The sequence below is a fragment of the Callithrix jacchus genome, chromosome 12 (assembly GCF_049354715.1).
Source record: "Callithrix jacchus isolate 240 chromosome 12, calJac240_pri, whole genome shotgun sequence".
In the NCBI taxonomy this organism is placed as follows: domain Eukaryota; kingdom Metazoa; phylum Chordata; class Mammalia; order Primates; family Cebidae; genus Callithrix; species Callithrix jacchus.
The window spans coordinates 99,636,431-99,649,127 of NC_133513.1; the positions used below are offsets into that span (position 1 = coordinate 99,636,431).

A 12,697-nucleotide genomic window follows, 5' to 3' on the forward strand; every position below is an offset into this window, starting at 1 on the left:
CTACTCTTTGATTTTCTTCTCTTACTTGTTTCTTCCCCATTCCCCTTCTGCTAAAAGATAACTAGTGTACCTCTTCTAGATATAAAATTCTGAATTCAATTTGAAAAGGACACTATTTAAGAGAGGTCATAAACCAACAACAGTAATGACATACAAGTTACATGTAAGTACAGGACGGCGCTGTCAGAACCCAGACTGTTGTCCACCTGCACGGTCACACGGAAAATGCCCACGTTCTGATAGACGTGTTTGATCCCATCTTCCATGGAGCTGAGATTCACGTAAGACACCGCGATACCATCGCCGAAGTCCACTTGGATAAGTGTCCGCTGAACGTCACCCTGAAAAACAGCCCAATGTCAGAGGGAAGGAGTCAGTTTCCGGCTGTTCCTGCCTTGGTGACTGGGGACTGAGGCTTGGGCTAGTCCCCGGCTCAGGCATGATGGCAGCCCTGGCTCACTCCTATTAGCTAGGAGCATCTGCCTGCCTTTGACAGAATCCCTGTGACATTCCCTGGCAGGCAAGCGTTTGCTGTGATGGATACACTCCAAATCTGAAGGACACCAACTACTGTAAGTTTCAGGGGTTTGAAAATTAATAGTGCTTATCGGTTGCAACATGATACTCAATTCCTCCAAAGGCTTTGGTAACAGCACCCACAAAGATAAAAGGTGTACACACACAACTTACTGACTTGTACTGACAAGGTCATGGACCACCCCTCAACCCAAATCCCCCTCATTATTTCCTGTGCCCTAATCGTATGATAGGAAGGATGGAAGACACCTTGTCTGATATCTGATATAACACTGGACTCAGCCCTCTTATTAGTTAAGATAATAATGGTTAATTCTTTTATGCTTTAGCATTTCAAACTATCAAAATGATCTCATGCTATTCTTCACAGATTCTTAGTCTAGTCTGGAGAGAGGGGTAGGCAGTCTTCCCCTACTTTACAGATGAAGACACTGAAGTCAAAAAAGATGTCATCACTCGTTCAAGGTTAACACAGCTAGTAAGTGGTGGTCCTGGGATTCTAACCCACTTTCTGGACTTTCAGATCATTCATTACAGAGAGAGTATAGCACTGTGGGCAATAAGGATCCCCTGGGCATGAATTCTCATGTGCCATAAACAAGCTGGATGACTTTATGCAAGTCATTCAGCTCCTTCAGTCTCAGTGACATATCTATGAGTTGGGCTTAATAATATCTGTCTTAAAGGGTTGTTGTAAAAAACATGTGGCCCGGAATGGTGGCACACGCCTGTAATCCAAGTACTTTGGGAGGTCGAGGTGGGTGGATCACCCGAGGTCAGGAGTTCAAGACCAGCCTCGCCAACATGATGAAACCCCATCTCTACTAAAAATACAAAAAAAGTTAGCAGGGCATGGTGGTGGGTGCCTGTAATCCCAGCTACTTGGGAGGATGAGGCAGGAGAATCGCTTGAACCCGAGAGCTGGAGGTTGCAGTGAGCGGAGAATGTGCCATTGTACTCCAGCCTAGGCGACAAGAGTAAAAATCTGTCTCAAAAAAAAAAAAAAAAGAAGAAGAAAGCAGGTAATTGCAGATGTATTAGTAATCTGAAACATGCTACAAAAAAAATACATGACTATATATCAACATAGCTGTAAAAGACCTACAATGTCCTTTTAAAGAGTAATTGAAATTGTATGATTTCAAACGTGCTGTGGGTAGGCAGAAAAAGATACATTCTGCACTGTAACATCCCAGACCTGTAAAAAAAGAAATGGGCTTCAGAACAAGAGTTTAGATTCTTAAGGAACAAAGTTGCTTAGACCCGGTTGATAAAAACCAGCTTCCCCCGCACACAGTCCCCCCTTTAACAATTTGTTGCTGTTGTTGTTAGCCCTTCCACTTTCAGAAAACAAAAACAACAAAAACCTTTGAACTGGAGATGTATTTTCGATTAAGTTGGGTTCATATGGTATCATATTTTTTGAAAAGGCCAAGTTTAAAATGTTGACATTTAAAAGATTAATTCACAGGGAAAAGAAAAGCAGTTCAAATCCTATGAATCTGTGTGACCTACTCCTCTGCTCTATGCCCAGCCAAGCATTGTGTGTGGGGCCCACGGCAGTGGACTCTCGGTTAGTACACAGGCACAAATTCTCCCCTCGGGTGAAAAGAGAAATTCCATTCAAAATTACAAAATAAATATCCACAAGCCCAGACATCATGCACTTACTTGAATTCCCTTCACTAATAAATATAAATGTCAACTATTCTTGCTGACATGTCCTTCATTTAAACAACCAAAGTGGACTGATGAATTTCTCTTCTGTTTCCAGTTAGTTTCCACTCCTAGGTTTTCAACAGAGTTGTGGGGAAGCCAGCCCTAGGTGTGGGCATGGGGAAAGAGCCCTCTTTTGAAACCAGTATCTTTGGGAAATAGCAAGGGTACCGAGGTTATCCATGGAATAAAACATGGAAGGCAGTTTTCATTAGAGGCGGAGGTGGACATGAGGGAAGAGGGAGAGAAACAAGTTTAATGTACTTTGCGGCAACAGAGTGAGTAGAGGCCATCTTTTGCAAGAGGACAGGGGAAATTCACACCTTCAGCAAACTCTACTTCAGTCTCCACTGAGAGAGCAGACACTCACACTGCTGGGAAGAATACAACTTTTGGCTGCCATTACTGAGTCTACCTTGCCTTGCCCATTATGTCTGGTCTTCATCACTTCCCTTTAGTTGCCCTGGATCGAGACCATTTACATAAAAGCCTTCCAATTTCTAACTCTCTTGATGTCTGCTGTCTGTCTTGCTGCATTTTTTTTCCCATGATAGGATTCTTCATTCTCCATTCATGGAATGTTCTCTGTGTATTATGTTTGGACTAGTGCCTCAGTAAGGCTTCCATTACAGAGTCAGGCTATTAGGGTGTTAGGTAAGGTATTTTACATATAATTATATAATAGATCATAATTTACATGATACAGTCAGGTATTAGATTTAACATGCACGTGACAGCTCCTGAAGACAAAGGCATGGAATACTCCAATCAAATGTGACGTCCCCAGGACCTCCTGATGTTGGGACAGGCCTCTGGGCTTGGACTCTGCACCAGGAGATAAGAATGTCAAGGGGCCATGTGTGACAGCAGATTATATTCCTGCTGTCACTTTCCACTAAAGGGGAACAAATTGGATTCCATGCCTCTCCCTTCAGGAGCTCTCAGGTGAGTGGTAAGACAAATACCATTGTAACAGCCTCACACTGCGGCTCATCTGTCATTAGATTCTGGTGTTCCTGGGCTCAAATGACCACTGGAAGCAAGGATGCCAGCCTCTTTCAGAGAATAAGAAACCCAGCAAAGGGATGACAACCTAAGTCCTTATAACTATGTGACTGGGCATACTCACCCCACTGGCTCTCTGATAATTCATTTGTTCACACAACTGTCAGATATTTACTGAGTGTCTATCTCATGTCAGTCACCAAATGGAAAACTATTATTAAGCAAGCAATAACCAATCAAGCAAAACAAATATGGCCTGGGCTTTCATGATCTTACAGACCACTATTGAAACACATGTACTTTATTTAAATAATCACACAAATAAAAATTATTGCAGGGGTGACATGAAGGGAAGATACATGGAGTTCTAAGCTTTTGCAACATACAGGGATGGAGAGCTGAGGTGATTGGGAACTTCAAAGAAGGCTTCCAAGAGGAAGTTATGTCTGAGCTGAGAAGACCTGAAAGAAGGTAAACCAAACGAAGGAGATGAGTAAGGGGGGCACAAGTGAGAGACAGCAGGTCAGGGGAACAGAGGAAACAGATGTGCAAAGGGCCTGTGGTAGAGGGAAATAGTACAGATGAAGAAATTAAGAGAGACAGAGGAAAAAGAGAGAGAGAACAAGCACATGTTACCTGGCCAGGTGTGGTGGCTCACGCCTGTAATCCCAGTACATTGGGAGGCTGAGGTGGGCAGATCACAAGGTCAGGAGTTCAAGACTAGCCTGGCCAATATGGTGGAACTCTGTCTCTACTAAAAATACAAAAATTAGCTGGGCATGGTGGCACACCCCTGTACTCCCAGCTGGTCAGAAGGCTGAGGCGGAAGGAAGAATCGCTTGAACCCAGGAGTTGGAGGTTGCAGTGAGTCAATCGAGCCACTGCACTACAGTCTGTGTGAGAGCAAGGCTCCATCTCAAAAAAAAACCAAACCCAAAAACAAACAAACAAACACGTTATCAAATGAGGTTAAAGATAAAAATACCTTTTAAGACTTGTGGTGCAAATTCTTGATTTTTATCTTTCTTCTAAGAGCAATGAAAAGCCATTAAGGTGCTTTAATTTTTAAATGTTTTAAAAAATTTAATTGATAAGAATTACACATATTTATGGGGCATATGTAAATTTTCAATACATGTATATAATGTGTAGTGATCAAATTAGGATAACTGTGATATCTACAACCTCGAACCTTTTTTATTTCTTTGTTGGAAACATTCAAACTCCTTCCCTCTAGCTATTTTGAAACATATAATAAATTGTTGACAATAGTCACTGTGCTATAGAACACTAGAACTTATTCCTCCCGTCTAACTGTGATTTTGTTCCCATTAACCAATCTCTCCCTACCCAGACTCTTGTAGCTACCATTCTACTCTGTTTCTGAGATCAACTTAACGATTACTGAGTTCTAAGGATTTAAGGAAAGATGGCATGTTATTTTTAACTCAAAATGATCACTCTGGCCAAGATACAGAGAAGAACTAGAATGGGATCCAAGTGTGCTGGAAAGCCAATTTGGAGGTGTCCTAGGGTAGAGGATAGATTTAAAAAATTTTTTAAAAAGCTCCAGCAGAAAATTATGTGCACTTTTCTGTCAAAATTAACTCTCATAGTTTATTGGTTTTGAAATCAGTGATTCTGAGCCTTTGATAACAACATCTCTTTTAGAAGTTTCATTTTTTAATCTGGATGCCCAAGTGCTACCCAAGACCCAGCCACTGTTTTGAGTCCCCTGGGAGGATTCCCAGTCCTGCTGCAGTCTGAGGTCTGCAGCTGATGCCGGGCTGTAGCAAAGGCCAAGACTCTCTAATTCGGATTGTTGAATGTTAGGTTTTCTTGCGGTCGGATTCATCTTAAAATGAACAGTATAGCACAAGCTAATGTTATTCTTATTTGATTTTAATATGATGAAAAAGCTTTACCAGGATGCCTTAGGATTGTAAGTGCTAAGGGTGGGAATGAAAACACTAAACTCATTGTTTGCAGACTGGTGCAAAATCACTAACAAAGGTTTCATGATCCATGCAGCCAAGATGAGCAAACTTCCCTAGGAAAATGAGTTGCTGGGTGGTACTAGGGCTCTGTCAACTCCTCGGGGCTGGGATGAGTCTTGTTAATGGCTGTATCCCCAGTGCCTTAAGGCAATGCCTGCAAATGATCCTTTTTCATTCCATAAAATTTGAAAATTGCACATTTCTATTGTGTGTGCCAAAATTCTTTCTTATATATTATCTCACGTGGATGTTAGAACACGTAGGAGATAGATAGGACAGATACTTATATTTGATATACCAGAAAAACGAGCACAGAGGGGTTAAGTAAGATGCAAGAAGTCATGCAGCTAGTTAGGGACCTAGAAAAGGGTTTAAGATGATCTGTGGCTTGACTTGACCTATTCAGTTCAGTTCTCTTCAAATTTAATTGGAATTACTTGCAATATTTCTTTCAGACCAAGAAGAAGGTGGTAAGAAAGATAAAGCATTATTTTCTTTTCTTGCTTGACTGTATTCCTGGCTTTGACTCGCTTTTCTTCTCTAACAATAAGTTGGCATTTACTCAGTACTCTGCTTCTGTCTCCCCGCTAGTAAAACGGTATCACGTTTAAGCCATAAAGAAGATAGAGACTATGAGAAACAATTGCTATTCACAATCAGTAGTCAGGAAAGCCTTGTGTATAATTAATTGAAAAAATACTTCAATCTAATAAATCAAAAGAAATCATTTCTGAAACTAAATCCAGGCTGGCAAACATCAAGACTATTATAAAATTCTTTAGATCTAATGCTCTTTAGTCACATGGCTTAATACAGACACAGAACTGAGAAGACTAGTTCAAAAGAAGTGCCTGAGAAAGGCACAAAAACCACATGAAATCTACCTGATGATTCTATTCTCCAAGGGCATCGCTGACTTCTAGAATAGAAAAACAAATATATCAAATGGCCACCAGGAAGCCAAAATTAACCTGAGCAATGAAAGGTGTGTGAACCTATCAGTTCCTGTAACACAGATTCAGATAAGAGTGGGAAAATAAATGCTATAGAAACGCAACATGGACAGCCTCAGTGCAGAAATGAGACTCTAAGATGTCCCTTAAGGCATCAGAGACCCATTGCAGACTGAAGCAGGCTCTTATATCAGAGCTTGGTCCATGCAAGCATGACAGGGGCCTCTGACTCAAGCTTCATCAACATTTTTCTTGGAAGAGAGCAAAAACTACACTGCAGAAAAATCACTAGCATAACCCATTTTTATTAAAAAATAAGCAGCAAATAACACAGTAAATATACCATAAATCTGTGTGTGTTTGTGTGAGTACAGAGAAAGGTGACAGAAAAGGTAACCTAGACTGTTAATACTGATTACCCTGGGAGAGGGGTGAAGTGAGGGGCAGGAAGGAATCAGCACGATTAAAAGAAAGGAGGAGTTAATGAGAGGAAATAAATATTCCTCCAAAGTTAAAAGGGGGTAGAGTACCATATAACACAAGGAACATTATAAAATACAACACTATACCTCTACTATTACTGTAAATAAGCAGTGTAACATAGACTTCGTTTTGATTGATGATGGAATACAACCAAAGGATTTTTGTTATTTTTGTGTTCTTTTGGCCACAAAGTAAGATTTTTCAAACATCATTAAGTGGCATTGAGTGACAGAAAAGAAACCAGATATTTCAGCTATTTCTTCCTATGATGAAGGATAGTTCGGCAGAGTAGAGAGTATGAAATAGAAGTAACCCATCATTTGCCCTGCAAACCCTACTCTAGGGAGGTAGACTCAGGTTAGCAGGGTCTTGACAAGGAGTGGGAAAGGAAGTAACAGTTCGATGTACTCTGGCATTCAGAGAAGAGACTTCTTCAGCCAGTGTAATATATACATGCAGAGAAGAGCAGTCCTGTGCTTATTCAATAACAGTAAACTATGGCATGCGACTTTGTACACAAAGTGAGAGTGCAAGTAAGACTGATCTAGTTGGGTGCAGTAGCTCATGACTGTAATCTCAGCACTTTGTTAGGCTGAGGCGGGAGGATCACCTGAGCCTAAGAAGTGAAGGCTGTAGTGAGCCATGATTGCTACAGTGCACTCCAGCCTGAAAAACAGAGTGAAACACTCTCCCCTTAAATAAAAAAATAATATCGAGACCATCCTGGTCAACATGGTGAAACCCCGTCTCTACTAAAAATACAAAAATTAGCTGGGCACGGTGGTGCACACCTGTAGTCCTAGCTACTCGGGAGGCTGAGGCAGGAGAATTGCTTGAACCCAGGAGGCGGAAGTTGCGGTGAGCCGAGATGGCGCCATTGCACTCCAGCCTGGATAACAAGAGCGAAACTCTGTCTCAAAAAAAAAAAAAAAAATAGAAAAAAAAAAGGAAAAGGAAAAATGATTGTTCTACAAGATCCCCTAAGGGAGAGAGAGCACTTCTTGAAAGCTTACTGTGTCAGAAATAATAGCAACTACTTTCCATATATTTTCTTATTTAATCTTTGTATTAGTCCATTTTCACACTGCTATAAAGAACTGCCTGAGACTAGGTACTTTATAAAGAAAAGAGGTTTAATTGACTCACAGCTGCACACGGCTAGGGAAGGCCTCAGGAAACTTATAATCATAGTGGAAGGGAAAGCAGACACACTTTACCAGGCAGCAGGCCAAAGAGAGTAGGAGGAACTGTCAAGCACTTATAAAACCATCAGATCTGTGAGAACTCACTCTCTACCATGAACACAGCATGGGGTAAACCACCTCTATGATCCAATCACCTCCCACCAGGTCCTTCCCTTGACACATGGGGATTTAGGATATATTTCAAGATGAGATTTGGGTGGGGACACAGCGCCAAACCATATCCATCTTCAACCCTAAAAGAACTCAGACCTGTTCAAATTTGCCTAGAGACAAAAGACTCATTTGAACCAGCACTCTCCAAGTCCAGCACTCTCATAATGTGTTCACAGAAAACATTCAGACTACTCTGTGGTGCTCATTCCCAGATGGGTATTAAACAACGAATTCACTTATGTGTGAAACCAAAGAACTGTTGTAAGCTTCACTAACTACAATCCTTTAGAGTAATGCCAAGCCAATGTGGATCTACTTGAAAATAGCGATGTAAGATGATCCCACTGTAATATGCCAGGCTCTGTAAAATACCCCAGAAGCTGCAAAATGTGCTTGTGAGGATTCCTGGTGGTGTGAATGTTTGACAAAGCATGAGATGACTCATCAGGAATCAACTGTTGTAACTGCGTTGGACCTCCTCATGTGACATTTTATAATAGTAAACTGAGCTTTTCTAGAACAGGACAAAAGAGTCTAGGATAAAAGGCAGCTGCACATGCCCTATCTTCTGTTCCGAAGTAAGTTATGTGTCCTCTCTGACTTCTCTTCCAGAAAGTTTCCTCACCAGAGCAGCTGGGACAGTGTTCCCAGGATGTCTGGTTTGAATTATGCCCTAGAGGCTTTTCTTCAATTTCAAAACTGAGCTCTGGACAACAACTCCAAGATGTCAAAATCCCTGCATAATTACAGAATACTGTCAGCCTTTTTCCCGTGCCTGTTCAAAAATGGTTTTGTAAAGCACGTGTCTTTCTCCAAATGTTCAGACCTCCTGAGCTTCTCTACAAGCAAAACCCACAGTGAACTTAGATGCTCCGACATGGAGGATGAAGAATCACCAGAGTGAAGAGGATGGTGCAGAGGGTTTTTAAATTTTTCTGGAGAACTCAGATCTGTCAAGGCCAGGAATGCCAGAGACCACACTTTGAACACACCAAATCATTTGCCTAGATTTATGACATTTCACATTTTCTAAGATGAAATGAAGATGGCTGATTTTTCAGGCCCTTCTATGAGGACTCAGATCCTTGGGACTTGCCTAACTAAATACCCCAAATAATTCTGGATCTAATGTCCAAATCAAGACATTCCAATAGGAACATCACAAAGCGGTTTAATCCTTCCTTTGAAAATGGGCAATAGTACCATGTATCTGACTCAACCCCAAATTTCCCTATTATGTCTTCTGTACTTAGTGTCTGGCTTAAAATGGAAACGAATGCATAAGACAGTAGTAATACTTAGCTTGTATAAGCAGATAATGACTATGAGCTGGGGCCTCTGTACTCGGTCTAGATATTGTGGTGTAGAGAGGGGTTCAGAATTTTGACCCACTGCACTTTGGAAGCACTTTTTAGATAATAAGGGACATTGCTATATTGCTACCACTGCAGGGTGGCTAGAGGTTACATCAGCAGGCTCTGGCTGGACAACTAGGGGGCTGCCAAATGACATAAATCTTATAAATGTTTTTGAATGACTTTTGAAATGTACTCATGAAGTAAAAACGTTCAGCTACATAATCAGAATGAAATTATATATATTTTTTAAATAGTAGGAAGTTTCCTGTAGGAATAAATCTCTAGACAGCCAGGTTTTCCTAGTAGTAAATTATGTAACAGAAATATGTTAGCTTTATTAGAAGGAAAAAGAAAGAGAAAAAAGACATGGTATATTCATTGGGAAATGCAGAAATACATAAAATGATGACAAAGAAAATTAAAATCACCCATAATTATATCACCCACAGATTACACTAACATATTGGTGAATACCATTTTAATCAACGTGCACATGGACACAGATACCACCCCTATAACACTGGAATCACTATACTGTTTTTAGCATCATGCAGTCAGCATGTTTAAATAGCTGAAATTTTTACACCTAGGATCACTTGGTGGTCTTAGCCAAGTAATAAGACCTCTTCTATGAAATGGATATATGATCTCTTGCCATGGAAGTCACTTCATCCCCGTTCTAAATTATTAGGTTGTGGTGAAATTTATTTTACAGAGGTGCTGCCTGTGAAAGAGATGCCCTACAAAAGTCAGGTGGCAACTGGGAATTAGAAGACCTAGTTTTATGTCCTTCGACAAACACTGTTTATTTGGACCTCTATTTCTCTACCTGTAAATTAAAGGTGGGAAGACATCATGATCCTAATTGTCACTTCTGAGTCAGATAATCTAATTTTTACAGTTCTATTATTCTTGTCATTGGCATTATTGTGCATCCAGACATATATATTCTAATGTCAGTTGGAGCTGATGAGATAAGCTCAGATCTCAGGTAAAGAGGCAGAACTCATTCAAGTGCTGCTGTCATAAGGTGGAGACTTTCCCTTGCAGACCAGCTTGAGGACTGAGCGGCTGTGCAGAGGGTCATGGAATAATGAATGGCAATATGCAAAACCAGAAGCCTGAGGAAGTTACTCACTCAGGCAAGGATCGCATGGTGTGGTAAAGCCCTGATTCAGGGGTGGTGACCACCCATGTGGATGAAGTGGGACATTAGTGTTGTCCGGGCCTAAAGCAAGCAGACTAGGAGACTGAAAATCCAAACTGAAGACTATTTCATGAATCCTGCCTCTGGAATGTTTGCTGAATGCTCAGTAATGAGCCAGGTATCTCTCTCTACGTATCAAGTCAGACTAAAGTTCTTAGCAAACATCTTTTCCTTGAGACCCTAAAAAAAAACAGTACCCTTGGATTAGTTTTGAGGGGAGAGAAAAGTGGAGCCTTAGAAAGTGTTGCTAACCAATGCAACTTGAACTTCAGACATTAGGTGTCTAGCTAAAGTCAACCTATATTGACTGCCTCATTTCCTTCACCAACAACAAGCGAGAAGAAATGAAGTGACTCAATTATCTTGCCAGAGTCGAAGAGAATAAAGCTGAATAGAGCAAGGAAAAACACATGAGAAAGCCTCATATCTCCATGGCTCATTGAAATCAGCGTCTGCTCCTTTGTGTGGAAGGAGAAAACAATTGAGGTATCTATGTCAGAACTAAGCAGGCTTAGAAACTGATACCTGCCTCAACATAACACTGCCTATTAACTCTTTGTGCTACCACTAAAGGCTCCAAACAGCCTTTTCTCCAGATGAAAAAGTAGGTCAAATTCTGTCATGAATTCAGACACGTGAGTATCTTGCAGAAATTTTATCAACAGCCATTTTCTCTACCATCTGATGGCTGACATCATCCTACAATATTTATGAAGTGTTATTACACTCTGGGTACTTTAATGCTCCCATAAGTCTTTCAATGTATGTGAAATTACAGACCATTTAAATCTGTCTAATGAGGACACAGTCCTCACATTTTGGAGTTAAATCTCACAAAAGTAATAATCATGAATTTTCCTTATTAAGTTTCAGTCTTTGTATGTAAATTAAAGTATTAAGACAATGAGACACAGATCAAAGTTTTAATTTTCGTCCCTTGCCTCAGATTTAATTTAAAAGTCTTAAATTATGCAGAGAATTGCATCACTTTATTCTTACAGCTGTTGAAAACAGATTTAATTATCTTCCTTAACATGCAGACACTACTTCTGCCTACCAGTTTTCTCAAACAAATGCCTCCCAAATCAGTTTTGTTGAGTTCTTCAGACTGATTAGGCCCTTTGCCATCTATCCTGTGCCTTCAGGTTCTCGCATTGGATTTCTCTGGGAAGCTGAGTTATCGTGTTGAAAGTCTACAAGCTCATTAGGTGCTTATTAGTGGTCCAGAGGACATCCATCTTGAGTGGGTCTCCAAGCACAGAGATGCCACCTCTCACTGCATGCTTGGATGTCAGTGCAAAACACCTCCAATCAGCTTCCTAAAAGTCATGCATAGTTTGAAAATGTTCGGCATCTTAGACTCAAGTTTATAGACTCCTCTACTCCTCTTCCAGTTGGTTCTTGGATTGTTCTTTATTTTTAAGGCAATAATGATTCCTAATGCACTGTGTGTGTGCTTGTGTATATGTGCACACATCTGTATTTTTCGTGCATCTGCCACAATGAGTCTGGGATGGAAGTGACTGCTCCTTTGGTTGTGCTACTAATGAAGGTTCTGTCATGAGGATACACTTGGAGAGAACCCTAAATGCAGCAGGAAATGAGGCAGGGGTGGTGCTGGTGACATTGAAATTTTTCATTGACCTCAACATCGTTACGTAGCTCTCTGAGTAATTCATCAGGTGAACCTATCTGTGGGATTTTGGAGGAGTTGTGTTATGGAGGAATTTCTGTCATCGAGGTTTTGAGGATGACCTCATATGCTATTTGCAGGAAAGAATTCCATATCTTTCACATATCAAATCTGTAATATTACGCTTGAGTACACACAACTGTATATGAAGTTACAAACTAGTATCAGTGTACCTAGCCTTTGATTATTTTCTGTCAATAGGAAGTTCTCCTCTTTGCCCTGGTTTTAGCAATGTTTTCATTGATATTCTCATGCTCAAATTAGGACATGTACTAGGAGAGGATTAAGGAAGAGATTTAGATTTCAGATGAAGACTTTACCATGTTTTGATTGTTTTTCAAATGTTAAGAGTCTTTTCCTTTTAAGTTTGAGTTTTATCTCTATGCTTCT

The 12,697-nt window shown here is 40.5% G+C and overlaps 1 protein-coding gene across 6 annotated transcripts in view; it reads right to left on the minus strand.

The window, feature by feature from the left end:
- SORCS1 (sortilin related VPS10 domain containing receptor 1) overlaps positions 1 to 12,697 on the minus strand; it is a 613,910-nt gene that overhangs the window by 59,600 nt on the left and 541,613 nt on the right. For all 6 annotated transcript variants that reach the window (XM_035269025.3, XM_035269024.3, XM_035269023.3 and 3 more), the window contains exon 19: positions 155 to 341. In XM_035269025.3, coding sequence (XP_035124916.3) covers positions 155 to 341 — 187 coding nt within the window. The remainder of the gene's footprint in view (positions 1 to 154; positions 342 to 12,697) is intronic.